Source organism: Zootermopsis nevadensis, unplaced genomic scaffold (genome assembly GCF_977971745.1).
Source record: "Zootermopsis nevadensis isolate Lab colony 2312 unplaced genomic scaffold, Znev_1.0 Znev_ptg000002l, whole genome shotgun sequence".
Classification (NCBI taxonomy): Eukaryota; Metazoa; Arthropoda; class Insecta; order Blattodea; family Termopsidae; genus Zootermopsis; species Zootermopsis nevadensis.
The window spans coordinates 14092237-14111058 of NW_028259134.1; the positions used below are offsets into that span (position 1 = coordinate 14092237).

An 18822-nucleotide genomic window follows, 5' to 3' on the forward strand; every position below is an offset into this window, starting at 1 on the left:
AATACCACGAGAAAATGTGATTGATCAGTCAGTAGATTAACTGGCTACGGATTGGGAGACTGGGATTCGATTTCCGGCAGCGACAGGAATTTTTCTTCTGGCAAGCTCTGTAGCCTACGTAGCTACTTGTGCAATTGGCCGGAGATGAATCCGTTCTCTCGCCTGCATTTAGTGGCGGGATCTAGATTGTATTGAGATTTTCCTCCTCGCTCTACACCTGACCTCATTACGTCTCTGTTGCTAGACAGAAGTTACGTATTTTGAAACGAAGTGGTGGTATTAATTACAATATCGAGATTCAGCGTGTTTCATTGTTATGAACATCGTTATTTCTGTGTGATTTCAAAGAAGGCTGTTAATTAGTAGATCAAGGAAGAGATGTTTATTATTTACTCCGGAGCTGGGCCGAGTCTTAACAGTCCGAATCCACGAATTATGTTGGTCAGCTTCAACTGCGTCTTTCCCTTCCGTGGTAAACACTTGTAGTTTCTGAGGCGCAAATTGAGATTGATGTCCCTGTTCTCTGTAACCCAGTGTCGTAAAATACCTGCCTATGAGGAGTATTCTCAAGGCTACGCTTTCGTGTGGTTGTACGTTTTATAACTCCTTGAAGTATGCCAAGTATTTGTCTCCCAAACTCTTAGCTTGTGATGCATTCTTCCGTCTTTTCATAACTTATGCAGTTGATCCAAGGCCATTGACAAACACGCGACCCGAAATGTTCCTCGCTTTCTTTCTGTAATGGAGTGAACCAGAACCAGGGCGAGCACTCCCGGGCGTGCAACATGCAACACAGATTGGGTTTTAATAAACTGAGCGAAGTTCATATGAATAGGTCTGCCTTGTTTTTAATTAGCTATGTTTATTAATTCGTAGGTTGCTTAGCCCTTTGTAGAATCGTTTAAATTCGCTCTGTCCGCATGCTGTTAGACAAGTGATTTAAGTGTTCTTTTATAAAACTCTGTTTCAGTACGTTAGACGTGACTGGCGTCGCTCAGTCAGCATGGTGACTACGTTACGGGTTGGATGACCGCGGTTTGATTCCCTGGAGAGGCAGAGCCACCGAACTCAGATAGATTCGGGCTCTCCCATCCTCCTGCCCATCGGATACCGAGAAATCTTTTCCTAGGGGTAAAGCGGACTGGTCGTGAAGCTACCACTCACTGTCATCTGCTGCCGAGTTTAAGAATGCGTGAGGTTGTTCCTCCACTTCTTCACTTTGCCTAAAAGTGTTCACGCTTCGTTTAGAAATATAATAATTGGCTCTGTGTGTGTCTTATTCACAGATTATGCCGTGGACATTTTGTATGCACCTTATAACAGTTATTATTTCTCTACCTTTCGTTCTTCTGGGAGAAACGAGACATTGTGTAGACCTCCCTTGTGGGAACTTATGACCTATGGGAAATTAGCATATCGCTTCCTGTCTCAGCTGTCAGTGCCAAATGCAGTCACCAGAAATCTTGATTGGTCCGCCTTGTCAGTGTTTATTATGAAACGTCGAGCGTATTTGTTGTACGAAATAGCCCACGAGGTGTGTTTATTCTGGTCTGCTTAACACATCCGCAGAAGTTGCCGCCTTATTAAGGCTGTCTTTGTATTCGTGGAGTTGTTTCATCCAGTGAGAGTTCCGCTTTGTACGAACGTCCACTAAGTATTTGCCGTTTCTGTACCTCCCTTGTTTCACGTCAGTTTAGCCCTCGGCGTTTTACGTTTTACGTGGTCTGTCTAACGCGGCGACTTTCAGGGACTGCGTTCAATCCGTGGAGCCTGCAGTAGCGGGCGGGGGTTAGCCGCCGGACTGCGGCGCTGCGAGCGGTGAAGCGCTGACGTGTCTGGAGTGGTCTGCCGAAACCTAGCATACTCTAACAGAACTCGAATGGGTCTGTTATGATGATGATAACAAGAACGAGGTCGTGTGGCCTTCATGCATATTGCTGACCGAAGATGAATATAATGTTTTGCAGCTTCTTGAACGCACAGTAATTACTTAGGTGAATATTTAACACCGAAACGTATGTATCCTATGCAGGCCTTTAAGTCAGAAAATTGTATTGCGTTTCTAACTGTATAAGAGAGGAAAATTAAAGATACGCGAATACTGTGTTGGATATTTTGAAAGTTGTCTCCGCTGCCGACTTCAGGTGGTTGGTTACAATGCTGACATTTGTGTGTAACTGGTTTTTTTCTTCTTCCTGTTCGTGACAATGGTACTGGGTTCGATACCACCCGCTTTCGTGCAGCTGCCCCTTTCTCCTTTCTAGAAGAAGCGTAGCTCAGAGGAACATGGGGCTGGCTTGTCTTCAGGGAATATTACGTGGAGGAGTATAAGCTGAACGTTAGATAGGAGGTTCGGATGGTGGGTTCAGGGAAAGGGTCCCACGTTGCAGTGCAGAGATATAACACTTCGTCCAGGCGATTCACACAGTACTTTGTTTCTGCAGTCGGTAGCCACTCTTCACCGATACCAACATAATAATCCGTTTGTGTGTCTCCTTACCGGAATCCAAGACTAGAGTCCCCGGTGTTCTCAGCGTCGCCGGACTTTCTCTTTTCCTAATTTTGGAGTTCGTTTCTTTAGAATTTGAACAAATACCCTGATTGGTCACAACAGCCCTCACTCCACGTGGACTTCGGACCTTCCAGCACATTTGTTTCAACCTTTAGCTCTCACCGCTATGGCGAGTACAATTGTATAGAACGACAAGGTACCTGTTTTAAATTATTGTACAGTTGGGCTGCTGCTGGCACCTTGGCGCCAGTACTTCCGGCTTAAGACATTCACAAACAGTCCCGTTCAAAATCGCAGTTTACCTTCACACCTTAGCAGCCCGCTGGGGCTCGAACCCAGAAACGCGCTGTCACAGATGATAAGAATAATAAATATATAAAAATCTTGTTCAGTGTAATGACCACCAATCACCTGAAAACAAAGTAGAGCCAATTTCCGAAACGTCGTATACGTCCAGTATACCTCGGACAAGAGTCAATCCCCCATCATGTTATTCCTAATGTGTCAGCCGTTGCCACAAACCTTTATAAAACAGGAACTTGTGTTCCTGTCCTAACTGAAGATTCATAATCGCAAATAAGCCCGCTATTAGACACTGCAGACATTTCCACCCTTTTTCTTGGTCACGGTTGTGTTCGAGTTCCAGGAGAATGCAGAATTAGTCTAGTCCATTGAAATTGACCATGGTGACTTCCTAATCCTTATTTACTGATAATTCATATTCATATTTTCATCTCATTCGACGTCATATATCCTCTGCAGCTGAATTAGCGTCGTTTAATAATCTTTCACGCCTTTGCCATGTGCTTTCCTTTTTGTGAAGTGTTCTTCTACATTTTGTTTTCTCTTGGTTCCAGACGGAGATCGCCAAAAGACTGAATGCCATAATCGCTCAGGTGCTACCGTTCCTAGCCCAAGAGGTAAGCTAAATGACGCCCTTAAGCTGTTTAACTGAAAAACGCGTTAGCTGGGGTGTAAAGTTTCTTTCTCCAATGTGTGTAACATACGATGTTGTAACGCAGCTGGACACGATGTCGCCTGACCTTCATATAGTTTAGTAATTGATTCTTTATTTATTAAACGACATTGCTTCAGCTGTAATATTTAAACACCATCGAATTGAGATGGGATGATGGCGGTGAAAGATGAATACGTACAAGGATTTAGAAGAGGGCGGTCTTGACAAGATCAAAAGTAGTATTCAGGTATTCGTCAGGAGAATATGAGGATACGTAAGATTTGAGGTTTTCACGGCGGTGAGTATGAAGATTTGTCTTCTGGGTTGTTGCGCCGTGTAGTCTGGTAGATGTTTACCAACGATGAGTCGCCCTAATGACGGAGGCAGTATGACCTCTGAAACGTTGGTAAACATCGACCTTACTACACAGCGCAACAACCCAGAAGACAAATCTTCATGAGGATACGTGTTTTTGCGAGATGTTCCGTCATCTAAAAGATACATTTTTAGCCTCTGCTCGTTTATTAGGCCTACCTACCAATCAGAAACCCGTCATTGCAAGCACGATTGCTGCCTGCTGCATTATTTTTAGTAAAGTAATTTTATTTTATTTAAAGGGGGAAGTAACTGAAGACTGAAGAAGACTGCGTAATGAGCAACTCCGTAATTATCCTCTTTAGCTAATAGTCTGTTGATTCATCTAAACAAGGAAGATGTCATGGGCGAGATATGTATCCTGACACGGAGGATATAAGAAATGTGTACTAAGTTTTTCTCGGGAAACCTGAGGATAAGACTCCTTTTGGAAGACTTAGGTAATGAGGATGGATATTAAACAACTAGGATGAGTGTATGTCGGTTGGATTTATTTGGCTCTGAGTAGGTTCCAGCGGCGGAATCTTGTGAACACGACAGTGAACTTCGGGACCCATAAAAGGTAGGGGAATTTTTATAGATATATACGTAATTTAACAGTTGGATCTATTTTTCGTTGTGAATGTGACTGTAGTGAAACAGTAAAATGGTTTCTTGTGCGTGATAATGGATAAATAATTAATAAACGGTCGCATAATTTTATAACTCGGCAAATTAACCGATTATAAGACGACTTTTGTTTAATTCTCTATAATAATATTGCCTCTATTTTGAGCAGGAAATGTCTCTGGCTCAGTTGTGACTACCGACGAGATAAATATTTTACGTTACTTACATTGTCGTATCAGGCATTTTGTTTTCGATGTGATAATCGTCAGTGACTTAAATTCGGCTTCTTAAATTGACGTAAACGAGCTCGTCTGTCTGTGCTTTGTTAGTTTTGCTTGCATGTTGGTTTATCGCAATTTATATTTGTCTGAAAATAGGTGTGCTTGTCAGAGCGGGGCAGAGCAGCGCCTGTCGCTGGAATACACAGTATTGACACCAGTTTTAATTGTATGGTCGCCAGTGTAGGCACTGGTAGTCCTTCTCTTGTTGAATTGTTTAATCTCCATTTTGCAACAAGGGACGTTTTAAACGCTTCTGGCCACGTAAACTGAACTATCGATTTGCTTCCCTCTCGCTGTTACGTATTAAGCCTGTAGATTTACACCGTATCAGGGCCATAACTTTTTTGTGGTGCAGTCTCAGTTTGCTGTTCTAGACAGTTTCATCGTTCCTGCTTTGTAATGGAAACTGCGTCTGTGTCCATGTACTTGTGCGGTTCGCTGTTAGGCTGTATACAAAGCGATTTCTCAGACACCCCGAGAACTATACACAGTTTAAAGATAGTTGCCTTCTGGATTTTTGCGTCATGTAGTCTGGTAGAAGTTTACTAGCGTTTCGGAGGTTCTTGTTGCCTCCATCATTAGGGCGATGAGTGAGATGATGGAAGCAGGATAAACCTCCGCAACGTCGGTAAACTACAAGATTACACGAAGCAGCAGTTCAGAAGACAGTATCTTTATGTATTTTTCGTTTAAAACAAATGCCACCTTATCAGAAGCTTTTTATTTTAAATAAAGTCTCACAGAAATGTCCAGTATTTTGCGTTGAATGAGTATTGTTGCTCCTACCTCAAAAGCTAGGTAAGTACTGTGTTTCTGAGGCCCATAGCTCTGAATACATTCCCTACTATAGACCTTAAAATATTTGTTCTTATAACTATAATTCTACTCCCCCTTTCAAACGTCCAGTTATATGCTGCTAATTGTACTCAGCTTTCTGTCTTCTGGGTTGTTGCGCCGTATAGTCTGGTCGATGCTAACCAACGTTTCAGAGGTCATACTGCCTCCGTCATCAGGGCGATTCACCTCTGAAACGTTGGTAAACATCGACCATACTACACAGCGCAACAACCCAGAAGACAGAAATCTGAATACTCACCGCTGTGAAAACCTCAAATCTTACATAATTGTATTCTGTTTTCAAATCTTATTTATAGACATTTTCTAGTTTTTTCTTAATTCTTCAAGGTTAGTACAATTATTTTCCAGTAAACTTAATTTTTATTGATATCAAATTGTTTCGTCCGCTTCTTCGTTTCAGAACATTTTAATATTTTAACATCTTCCGCACATTTTTATACAAGGCAGTTACTTGTATTCTCCTTATGCATGCTTCATTTACCACCCATACTTTATTTCATTAACCTGGCAATACTTTGTGAAAAGTACAAGATAAGAAGTCCAGTGGAAGAGGGTGACTTTTTCCAAAGTATTAACCAAATCCCGAAGCGAGGGTGGGAGGTCGGGACATTTTTGCGTTTGGGTATATACATCGTACTTGTTCCATGATGCACAATCACGTCAAAACAAAGGTTATACAATTAAAATCGTGAGAAATGTGATACAGCGTGTTACGTCAAAGTGCGCGCAATTAGCATGTTAACAATCCCGATTTTTGATACCCTTTTCCAATAATTAAGACTACGCCATGCCATCTTTCTTGGATATCGTAGACTCTACGTGAGCATAGTCGCTTTATGCCATTGTCGACCATCGTTTTAGTAATCAGAATTTGTGCAGGGAGACCCCGTTACACGATCAGTATTTCTTTGTTCCAGCACCAGCAGCAGGTGGCCACGGCTGTGGAGAGAGCGAAGCAAGTTACTATGACTGAACTGAACGCTATCATAGGGGTAAGCATCATACCTACTTGTACAAGTACTTAGGCCATTAACTCACAAATGCATATTTATAAGTAGTGTGTTGTATAAGATCAGTTTCTATTCACGCCCGCCAGAGGGTGTTCGGTGACAGCAGTCAGTAATGAAATGTTGGAATTAATCATTTAAAGTTTTGTACGGAGATAAAAAATTTTGAATGGAATGTGCGTAAAATGTTTAAAATTATGAACATGGCGGCGGCGCGTAAATTTGTGGACCTGACAGTCTGGATGTTTGCACGAAATTGTTCACAGACAAGGATCGATGCATGTCTTACAGCCTCATGTACTGATTTGAGCATTTTATGGGCCTGTATATTCCTCGAACTTCTTGTGATGAAAACCTCCTTCCATTTGTTTGCTTTCTTCCATTCCACAGTTTTGCTGGTAAGCCAATACAGAAGGCGATGTGCTTCCTCTGGCTTGCAGTTTACTCGAGGCCCAGTCCTTAATCCTTTTAGTGCAGGACGGTGTGGACAGACGTAGTAGAATAGGATGCTGGACTTCGGTGGTTGGGGGCGTGGTAAGGCTGGCAGCTTCTCTGTTTCGGCCTTGGGAATTAAAGATTTAAAGTAGAAGTTGGGAGTAGTCATTGAGGCAACGGGCAATTAAGAGACATAAAAAGGGAAAGGTGTACCACAAATGATCTCGTGTTTTCACGTGGCCGATGAGACGTAATTACTAGATGGAACGATGTTGCTTTGAAGGAAAAATTCTTGTTAACGAAGACACGTTTCACAAATCCGCCACATCCCATTTAGAGACCACAATAGCCGTGCTTCATTTGTTCCTCTCGAGATGAGCATGCTTAAATTCTATCCATATTTTTTATTGTTTCTAAATGAGGTTAAGGGGGAAGAGTGTGGTTGGCGGTTGTGTTCTGTTACTGTTAACTAAGACGGACTTTATTACAAGTTTTTACGTTTTCATCCATAGCACATAGAAAATATTAAAGTCACGAGTAAAAATAAATATGAGTCATTCTATCAACTTGTAGGATTATGCCAAATGATGCTCTCCAGTAAAGTCCTTATCAGTCCATCTTATTTTTATCAACATCCGAGACTTAACGGAAATGCAACTTTTGGAGTTCCAATGCCCGCGTTAATTTTTTTTTTTTTTCTTTCTGTAACCAAAACTGGGCACGAGACAATTTTCCCGTCTCCAATATAGAAGTGCAAAGATGAGAAACAGAACTACATTTTTGCATTTCGTTTTGTGTAGTTGTGAAACAGTACTAGGTAATGTTCTGCCTACGCTAATGTGTTCATACTTAGTTTGATCATTTAGAATTATGGCGACATGCTTCAACGCCATAGTAATTTCAGGCTGTTATTGAATGACGTGACTATAACGTGTACAAAAATAAATTGTACTGATAATACCATATCCAAGTTACAAGAGAAATGTATGCATTATTTGTGGGCTTGTTGGTATTGAATACATTGTAACTAGATGATACATTATACCCTGAAGATGGCCATAGTGTTGAAATATGTCGCCATGATTCTGAATTCCCGCCGTGAAAACCACAGTCGGTGCTGGAGTTTAATCCTCGAAGCTCCTCTTCATGGATTAATTTCAGCCTATTAAAAGTGCACATAGAGTGTGCTTGTACGGGTTTAGCGTGATGTTGATCTCATAGTGTTCGTTGAGCGATGCTAGAATCGGATCCGGAAAATGTGGCGCCTGGCGGTGAGTTATACGTACAGTTCCAATCGGAGGTTGGGGAGTGACAGTTGCGTTTAACGTTGTCATTGGATGCAGTACAACAAATCAACTACTTTTGTTGTTAAATGTCGTTTCGTTTTTATTTTTATCTTGGCGAAATAGTGTTGTAATGTAGTTTGGATTAAACTGGGTCCGAATAGGGACCAGTGACGGGCTGTTGTGATCGCGGTAATGACCCTGTAACCGTCCTTTCACTCCAAACTCTCCATCAGGACGCCCGGCTGGTTACAAGGGGTTTTCTGTTGGGTTGCGTTTTTGTAGCTCAGGTGCATGGACTCTTGCCTTCAAGGAATATACAGTAAAACCTCTCTAACTTGGACACTTGCTGTTTCACGATAATGTGTCCAACTTACAGAGGTGTCCAAGATAGAGGGAAAGGGGAAGATCATCCTTCAAAATTGTGGTGTAATGACAATGTGGTAATTGTAAAGTATTATGAAGCCCTTCACAAAAAGGAAATTATTGATAAGAAAAATCAAAAGGGTAAATTAAATTTTTACAAATTTTGTTTTCAGTAAATTAAACTTGCATGGATAAGCTCAAAGGGAAGGGCACCAATATTTTACGTTTACCGACAATGCGATGTATTTACTTACATAATCTAACTACTGTAGGCTTGCTTGAATGAAGAATTAATGACAATAATAATCTTTTTTAAACCCACTGTCATGGTTGCAATGTTCAGAATGTATTTTTGTAATTGTACTTACGGCATTAGCTCAACATATGATGTCACTTATTTCTTGTAAAAAAAAGTCTGTCACAAGACACTGCTTTTTTGCTTTTATCTTGGAATTTTCCATCCTCTTTCTAATTTTCACCGCAATCCAAATAAAGTTTCAACCATTCCTCGTTGAATATGAGCGAACACATACCGTTCCAATTTCTGTTAACACTGTTTAACTCAGTTGCAAGCACAGTACTGACAAAGTTAAAACTCCAGTGAGGTGTTTAACAAAAGAATAACTATACACTTTCACTGCATTCCAGTGATGTGCTCAATGTCTCACACCCTCAACCATAAGCAAATCCTCAGGTAGAAGGCATTCATCAGTCAGAAATTCAAAACAACAAAATACTAACTGTAAACGTTTCCCATAAAAGCATCGAAGTTAAGTGCATGAACCTGTCCAACTTACAACAAAAAGGGGTGACCAAGTTCCAGGATAAGGGGGTGTCCAAGATGTAGGGTATTGTGAATATGTAAAATTATAGGATATTCGCCGGTTCCAATTAAAAGTGTCCAATATAGAGAGGTGTCCAACTAGAGGGGTTTTACTGTACGTGGTGGCGAAGAAGGGTTCCCGGAGCAAGGTGCGAGGCGGTGGAATACGAAAGGATGTTGTCCCGTAAATAACTATATTGGTTGGGTTTGTTCGGGCACTTTTATTCTTTCCTTCCTCTCCTGTTCGAGTGCAGGACTACCAGCGGTCGAGACTGACGCGTAAGTGATTTTTGGAAGCCCCTTGCTGGACACACACCGCGTTCAGCAAGACTCCCCCAAGACTTTTTAATCTGAAGAGAGTGTTCTCATTGGCTGAGTGGTTCATCACTCGAACCTTACAAATTTGCCGCCGATAGGTCATTTTAAACCCATTGGTGGTTAATGACGTGATTTATCCTAAGTCTTCTAACGGCTAGAACACATCTGGAAGAGCTTACTCATCCCACCAAGTCGAGCCACCGATCATAAAATCACCCATTCATCTAGTCACGTAGCTGGCGCCAGGCAGTCGTCCGGTGGAACAAACAAGTCCCCCCCCCCCCCCCCCAAGATGTGGCCCGAACTAGCGATACTAACCATCAACTCCGGAAAATTCAATACAATTTGATTATAAATTTCGATTAAGGAAGGCGCTACCGAAACAAAACTAACTTAAGTCCCTTTCCTTGCATATAAACTGGAGTAATCGCCAAAAGTCCAGTCTAAGTCTATCTCGAGAATCGAACTCCGAGTGGGCTGTCACAACCCTTAGGGTTCCATAAAAAGCAGTGAATTTCTTTGCTGCTTGAGATTATGAAGAAGGGCTCTGCTCTATACAGTTAGTTGTTCCAAGATCCGCATTTTTGTTTATAATTGCGTTTATCCAGGTGAATTATGGTCTTTCCGGGCATATTGTCAATTGTGTGGCAACAGGTAATGTGTCGTTACCTCCTCGAGATATGTGAAACAGCACACTGTCACGTGCCACATTTCGTACGTCTGACAGTGCCTTGCAGTTACGGAACGCATGCAATGTGTAGTAATGTGTTGTGTACACGAGTGGAGGAGGACAGGCTACTAAGGTACCTGTGGCCATACGTGTGGTCAGCTTGGTTTCTAGTCGGTTCAGTACGAAGGGATGGGGCTGCAGTTACTCTTTCTCCGTGTATATAGTGTAGGACAAGGTTAATGATGTCAAAAGTTAACCCCTTTCCCTCCATCCTCTGTAGCTGTTCTCTGTTCACCGTAGTTTCCCAACTTTAACCCCACCCCCACCCCTTTTCTCCTCCGCCCCCCTACTTCGCACCCATCTAGCTCATTTCACATCTCTTCATCTCTACTACCACTGCTGCTTCTCCCTAATTAGGACCGAATATTTAATCTGATGCCATTCAAGTTCATTATGATAAGCCGTGTTTAATTGCTAATTCATGAACCAATGTCGTCCTTCTATATAGGGCTATGCATATGTATAGGGCTGGAAACCAGCTAATGTTTTTGGTTTTATTAGCGCTGTTGAAAAACGGAGATGGTTCGAGTGGCTTATTATTAAGCTGTTGCGATGCTTTTCGTTTTTAAACAGAACAATTACGCTTAGATGGCTGTCTTCCTGGTTTGTAGCGCCGTGTAGTCTGTCAGAAGCTTGCAGGCGTTTCAGAGGTCCTTGCTGCCTCCGTCAACAGGGCGATGCTACACGGTGCAACAACTCAGAAGACAGCCACCTTCATACTCGCCGTCTTGAAATCCTCAAATACTAATTAGAAGTAGGTTAAGTTTGAAATTTGCTTGCACTTAAGATATTCTCACTCTGTTTTTATTTCGATACTTTTGATTTGTGACACGTTTTATATTTTAGACGAAGAATTCAAATATTATAATATTTATGTTTATGGTACTGTTTTATAACATCTGTAGTTTAAAGTACAGATGTTGTAATCGTGTAATGAAATTCGAGATCGCAACAGCTACACTAACCTGTATGTTCACAAGGAAAAGGTTTTGTACATCACGATGTTTAACATGCTTGATTTATGTTGCGATATGCCAGATTCCCAGGTCCTCATAAACAGAAAGAAATAATAAGCATTCTATACTTTTAGTGGTTTGGCCACAGTTGTATAATAGCTGTGGCGATTATGGTTCTGAGGTCTGGTTACGAAAATACGATAAAAAAACCAGGAGCCAAAGAGAATAAACGCAGTGTACGAAATACAAAACGTTATATTTCTTGCCCATCACTGTGGAAAACGAAAAAAGAAAAGCTTTGAGTGGAATGTCGTGGGAAAATATATATCGAAGGAATTATTTTAAAAATGTATATTTCGTAGTGTAATTGTAAGTATTCCTTTATATGGATTTGAAATTTGGCCGTTGACTTAAAAATTGAATAGCAAGTGAAATGCAAACAAAATATTCTTAAGAAAACCTGAACTACGGAGACCAGTTGGATAACCTAGACACATGTGGAAATAAATTATTAGACTGGGGGTGCTATTGTGAAAGTGGTCATGAACTTTTGGTTTCTATAAAAGTCGGGGAGTTCGTGACTAGCTGAGTGACGCTTAGCTTCTCAATAAAGACTCTTTTCCATTGGTTAGTTTGGGTAGTGATAGTAGGCCGTCTTATTGATTGTGACTTGAATTATGTAACGGCACTCTTTTAGCTGGACAGGGAACTTCATAGCGTCGAATGAGGTTATGTATAGTGAGTAAGAAACGTCTTGACGTGGTTCAAGGTACTGACCCAACATTTTGACGGAAAGACTTGAGGATAGCCACGAAAGAAATCGCAGGATAACGGATAAGTGAGCCGAGCTTCAAACTGGATAATCAGAAATTCATACCTGGGTCGCTGGCGCTACACTAATCTTCCTTGTAGATAATGACAGTTGTTCAGTTTAAGTTCATACATTTTATGACAGCGCTGAACGGCTTTCCTCCAAGGTGAGTGACACTGTAAATCTTGCGCTCATCCTCCATCTTGAACCGCACAGAGGCTAGCTATTCCAGAAATAGGGGAGTCTGACCTACTGGGAGTGGAATGTTAAGGTTGTCTGCGACTGGGGCTGACGAATTGCACACTCAGAAGCATCTTTGATGTTTCTTAATTGATTGAATACTGCCTTCAGATTTAGCAAGAGCAGATGGCGCACAAAACGTGGACTCAGTTCTACATTTTGAAACTATTTGAGTTTCAGTCTTTCTGCGTAATGATCTTAATGATTTGTCTTCTCCAACGCACCTGTGTGCTTGGAATCTTTACAAGGAGCCTTTGTCTAAATTCTGGAGGACTCGGAGCTTTTCCACAGTTGAAATTTTATTGGTTAATCATATTTGGCATCGTCCCACAAAACGTCTGAGCCTACGCATTTATTGTTCGTGTGCTAGAATTAAAAAAGACTAAGACGTAGAAGTGAATACAAATGTCGTACTTTCTGCCTGGTTTTTTGTAATATCAGTGAAAGTAAATACCGCTGTTAACTTGATTCGTAATTAAAATTATGTAAACTACCTTGAAAAGATAAAAATAAATTAAATCTTTTGTTTTGTTAATATTAAATTTAGACGCAAACTGTTAAATTTGCTATGTATGGTCCAAATGAGGGGTGTGCTGCTTCATCTAACCAGTTTATTAACCCAATAACGGTTGTACTAGTCGTATTTCAAGTTTATCCTGTACCACATCTTGTTTGCTAGGAGAATAAAATCGGCTTTGTAGATGTGTGCAACACAAAGTCATGACTTTATCAACCAAGTCAGTTCTCCCCGCATCAATGCATAATTCAAAACCGGATACCTTTCTCGTGGGAAGAACGAGAAGAACCCATTTCCGAACCCACGTTAAAAGGAATTTTTAGGCCCCGGAACAAGCCCCGCCCCTAGTTTTGTAAAGGGTATGTTGACTAACTCTGTATAATTGATAAAGTTGACACAGCGGTTCAACGGAACAAGAAACAGAAATCGAGCGAAATTTTGTTTCGAAATTCCCTTGCTTTCTGAGGGCCCTTTTGATTTTTGCCTTTCATGCAAAGTATTTTATGCTTTGCCGCCCCTATTTAGGATACAAGTCGGAAGGTCAGCAAATGTTCTTCGGAGTTCGTAAATAATATGTCTGCCTTTCTGTCAAGCTGTGTTAAATAATGCATTTTTCTTCCATGCTGGTTTTGTAGGCTTAAAAAAAGTAACTTTCTTCATGCACGTGAACATTAGGGTGTTTTGTAATATTATGTAACTTGTGATTACTGTCATCTGTAGTTCCGCTGACATTTTGCAGGAAATGATTAACACTAGAATGTTTTCTAAGTTTTTATGAGTATCGTGCACCAAATAGATATACGTACGTAAAATAATGTTTGCATGAAGAGATCAAAACCAGTTTTAGACGCCTTCAATTGGATACTTTGTATGCCGTAGTATCTTCCTTTCTGTTTCTACGATACATAAGCAAGAATGTTGTGATCTGGTTTTCTTTGAATAGTGAGGTTTAAATTAGACATGATTTTAAGATTCCTGGGGTTCTCGGTATGATGACGATTTGATGTTCGTCTTTTGGGTTGTAACGCCGTGTGGACGTATACGTAGATATACCAGCGTTTCGGAGGAACATAATGCCTCCATCTCCAGGGCTACCCTTTTCCGGATTTTCTTTACCTCAATGAAATCTTATAGGTGTATATTAACATTTTCTTCTTATTTTAATAAACTTTTACCAGAGAACTTTATCTTTTCGCTATTAGCATTTTCTGAGAATAGTAGTTGAAGCCGTAAACACCTGTAGATAAGGCCCGTCTCACACGTATGTGATAATCGTTGCCTGTCAACATGGCGCTATATGAGTCGTTATTGTTTTCTTGCTGAGTTTTAGTGCACCTTTCCAGAGAAGTGAGTTAGTCTCTGCAAATTCGATTATCGGCTATACTCTTACGACTTTATGATTTGTAACTATTTGTTTACCGAGCATTGCTTCTGTTTTCTTGGAATAATGACTGATTCCTTGTTTATTGGAGAGGCTTGTTGGAAGACTCGGCAGGCTGCCGTGCAGAAATACAGTGGCCGACATAAAAATGTCTCCCAGTCGTTTCCTCCACAACAATATCACAGTTGATGTACCTGAACTTAATATATCAACTTCGCCATTGTATTTATTGGTCTTGTCAGAGTGATAAGTGCATACAAGATTTTAATCGGATATCCTGAAGGAAGAGATTTGGAAATGAGAAGATGGCATTACGATGGATGCTATAGGCCTATAGATTGTGAAGATCCAAGACTGACTTAAGTTAACCAAAAATATATTCAGCGGCGTTCTGTGATATTTGCAGTCTTAGACCTTCGATTCTGCTATCAGAGCATTACTTACATAGTTAGAACTCAGTTCTTGTCCATGCTTTTATTTCCATTCTAAAAATAATTAGAACCTGATGAAAGGACGTGTGAATTTCATTTTTAAAGTGACCCACACGAACGACGGCGTCCGAGTTTTGGACGCTTCTGCCCTTCGGAGAGTTGGTATATAAAGTATGCAGTCACTTCAAACGTGAAGCAGACGCCATTCGCGTGTGTGTATGTATATATATATATGTTATCTGTTTGTTGCGGTCAGTATAGTGCTTACAGATTTACAAACCACGCATGGTTTTCTGGATGCACTTGTGTGTAATTTTTGAGTTGTGTTCTCAGAGCTCCTGAAGTCAACTTCATGTGCTTGAAAAAAATATGTGATTTTTATGTTCATGTTGGTAGTGTTTTTTAAAAAGATTTTAAATGTATGACGTGTTCTTTTTCTTTTCTATTTTAGCAGCAACAGCAGCAGGGGCTACAGCAGCTCTTGGTAAGTTTTCAATTTCTGTTTTTAAAACCACATCGCGTGATTTTGCTCAGTTATGCAAAGAAGTCTTTGCTTGTAGCTTTAAGTTTAAATCGGTCTGTGATTGCTAGTTTCAGTTTAAATAAACAGGCAGTAGGGGGGGGGGGGTGATCCCCAGTACGTGTGCGGTGAGCCCTGGTTAAATAATTTGGAAAACATTGACGCATGTAGGCTGTAAGGCAAGGGTTCTCAGCCACGTACTTTTTTGTGGTATTGTGTCACCTTGGATAATGCGAAAATTACAAAGGCTAATATCTGTTCCGGAATAAACAGTTATGCAGGGCATAGCGACTGTATCGAGATGTCGAAGGATCGTCACTGACACTTGGTGCTACCACATTGTCACTGATGCTGCTGATGGATTCTGTATAATAGTTCATGCAATTATGAGAATAACGTATGTGGCATGCATACGAATACTGTTTAATAGTGAGAGGCAAGTTAATTTTGCGTACTTTTGGCAGGCAGGAGATACAGAGACATAGAGATAGACAGAGAAACCATAGGCCGAGTGATGTTTTAGAATTAAAGGATTCTGAACACAAAATATCCCGCTTAATATATTATGATTATTTTCGGAAGGATTCTCAACGGATTTGAACTAATGAACATTAATACAAAATGTGTTACTTTAATATGTACTAGATATGTATGTACCTGTTTTATCAGTTATAATTCTGCAATTAGAAGTCCCACCCTGCCTTCTCCCCCTCGACGTATACACACTAAACACGAGATTATGGGACGCTGGCAGGTTATGATTTATCCCTGCAGTGATGGGAAAGACAAGGGCTTATCATCAGCTGGAATTTCGCAATTCGTCCCTGACAGCTTGTGATATCGCTGTCTGAATAAGACTGTACAGTACAGGAGTGGCTGAGAACTAACATGGATGCGTATTTATATTCATATTTTGGTCGACTGTGTCTTGAATTAGAACTAGGTGACTCGTTAATATATTTTTCATGATTACCATTCAACTATTGATGTCCTTAAAAACCCTGGAGCCAACCAAAGTAAGTATAGACTCGTGACCAAAAAGTCCGTGTTCATTCCGCAGAAAACGACTGCCGTCACCTCTCTAACCACTGTCATGCAGTCCCAGGGTTTTACATTCTAAGGTTTTTGTTTGACGGATCTTATAAAATGGAAAATATACTTACAGTTGTAAAACCACTCAGTGTTGAAGTATGAACTTTCCCAGGACGCAGATGCTAATGAATTTTCCTTCAAATTATTATGAAGATGTGTGGATGGCAGGGTAGTTTGTGAAAGTGTGAAGTGTGTTGGTCGCTGTTACTGGACACTGAAACCTGTCAGGATGGCAAAAAGCAGGTGTGCTGCCAACTTTTTTCTTGTTCTTATTTTAATCAGACTTCGACATTCGGCGATATTTTTACTCATATTCCACTAACTTGCACCGGCTTCTTGTTTCGGCCCACGGAATATCGTCTTCCGAAGAAATAAAATGCAATGTCAGCCACTGATATGCTACAGAATATCAAAGAAACCTTTGCCCTGATCTCGCTGCCTGTTTGCTAAAAACTAAATTCGTAGACCAAAACTCTCGTTTCAAATGTTTTCTTGGGGTAGAGTCGTCTTCACGATTTGTGATTTTAATAACTTCTTTTTGTTGGCATGGCCATTGAAAGTTGCTATTAGAGGCACCCCACAAACTCATGAAAAACCTTGTCAGAATCAAGGATTCTTCCTGAACTGGAAGAGAAATGATTAAATATTTTTCTACCATGATTTTTGTATTTAAAGCCCCATTGTCTCCTTACTTTTTATCTCACCTCTGCTTAGAAGGCTTTTATTGTTGTTCTGCTGAACAAAAACAGGTTCTTTCTGACACTGCATCTCGGATAATTAGGTAAATCCCAGTTTTTTCTGCCCGGAGACCGCGTATCTTGACATAATTTTCAGTCATTCCAGGTCAGTGCCGGGATAGTGTCCTAAATTAGGTCACTACCACCTTCTTCCATATCCTTGCCAAGTAATTCATTAGTCATCCTACTCTATACAATGTGGGCTACTGACAGCGTCATTAAAGAAACAACAAATAAATAAAAACTAGTTGTGTTCCGGAAGCGGTGTTCAATAATATATGTATGTTTTGCATACAGATGTCTGAATTGGTGCAGTTTTATTGTGCTAAATATACCAGTTTGGACATTAATGCCTTCAGTCGTCTCTTTGTGCCTATAAATTGTCGAAAATTTGAAAATTTGCCCATGAGCTCCCGGCCATTGCATTATTGACACATTGTAATTCTGAATTGAATAACTGGCAGCTGAATTTTACACAGAGATGGCCTGTTTTTTGTGTATGGCAGTTACAGGTCTCTGCGTTGTTGACATATTTTAATATGAAATTGTTATTTCACCGGCCGTCCATAGAAATGCCGCGTCATTCTTATAGTTGCGGCGAAGAGAATATGTTGCCATGGTCATTATGTTTTAGGAATTTAAGTTTGTGCAAAGCCGAAAGTTGAAACATCGAAATGTAGGTTTGGCAGAACCGATTCAAATACATATTTCTTCATTACCCTCGGTTTTCTTTACTTCGTCTTGCCTATTCCAGTGTTTTCTATGAACTTTGTGCAAAAGGCATATAATCCCGAAGAATGCGCGTGCTATCGACATCACCACAACTGTCCAATTCTCGTAATTTTCTCTTTCTGTGACAAAAATGTGGTGTTACAACATACGCTGGCACTAGAGGCTGAGCATTCATATCGGCCGTGTTAGCGTGGCTCCGCCCCTGACTAAAAGAAATTATCGTCGGTGGCGTCACGATCTAAATTATTTTGTTTTTTACTCTGTTTCATAGATTTCCCCAGGAAAGACTAATTGGATGTGCAAAGCTATGTGTGAAGAGGGGCGAGTGTGCATTGCGAATTACATTCAGTTCATCTGTTGGAAACAGTATCGCCATGACTACGGCGTGGACAGATCAAATACGTAGGAAAACATATCACTCGTACCATCGTTTTGTTATTTTTTGCGTGGCTATGTAGTTCCATTTCATAAGTAAACAAACATCGATGGCAGGCTTTTGGTGCGTGGGAGATGTGTGCGTGTATAGTCGCAAACAATGCCATATAATTGACGTTTTTTGTAATGTGCACTGCAATGTCAACAGTTACAGTAATTCAAAACAGAAGTGTCCGCAGGTGTTTCTTTCCCAGAACCGTTGCTGAAGTTCATCATGTGTTTCGTGTTTATTTCCGGTCAGGTTTCAAGCTTCCTATGATAATCTACATCCTCTCAAAATACAGGGGTGTATATTGTACGTTTCGTAGCGTTTTCGATTACGGACCGGCAGTTTGAAACACGACCTACACGTGAGTCATTTCCCCAGTACCCGCCCATTTTCCCTTTTATCTGTTTTTGGTCAGATATGTTAATG

At 40.6% G+C, this 18822-nt stretch overlaps 1 protein-coding gene across 6 annotated transcripts in view; it reads left to right on the plus strand.

Annotated features, from left to right (window-relative positions):
- The window catches only part of LOC110836620 (protein groucho-like), a 166001-nt gene that overhangs the window by 113760 nt on the left and 33419 nt on the right, over positions 1-18822 (plus strand). For 5 of the 6 annotated variants that reach the window (XM_087350319.1, XM_022078017.2, XM_022078021.2 and 2 more), the window contains 3 exons: positions 3370-3432; positions 6511-6585; positions 15343-15375. In XM_087350319.1, the coding sequence (XP_087206445.1) occupies positions 3370-3432; positions 6511-6585; positions 15343-15375 (171 nt within the window). The remainder of the gene's footprint in view (positions 1-3369; positions 3433-6510; positions 6586-15342; positions 15376-18822) is intronic. The other variant, XM_087350316.1, reaches the window with a different exon arrangement.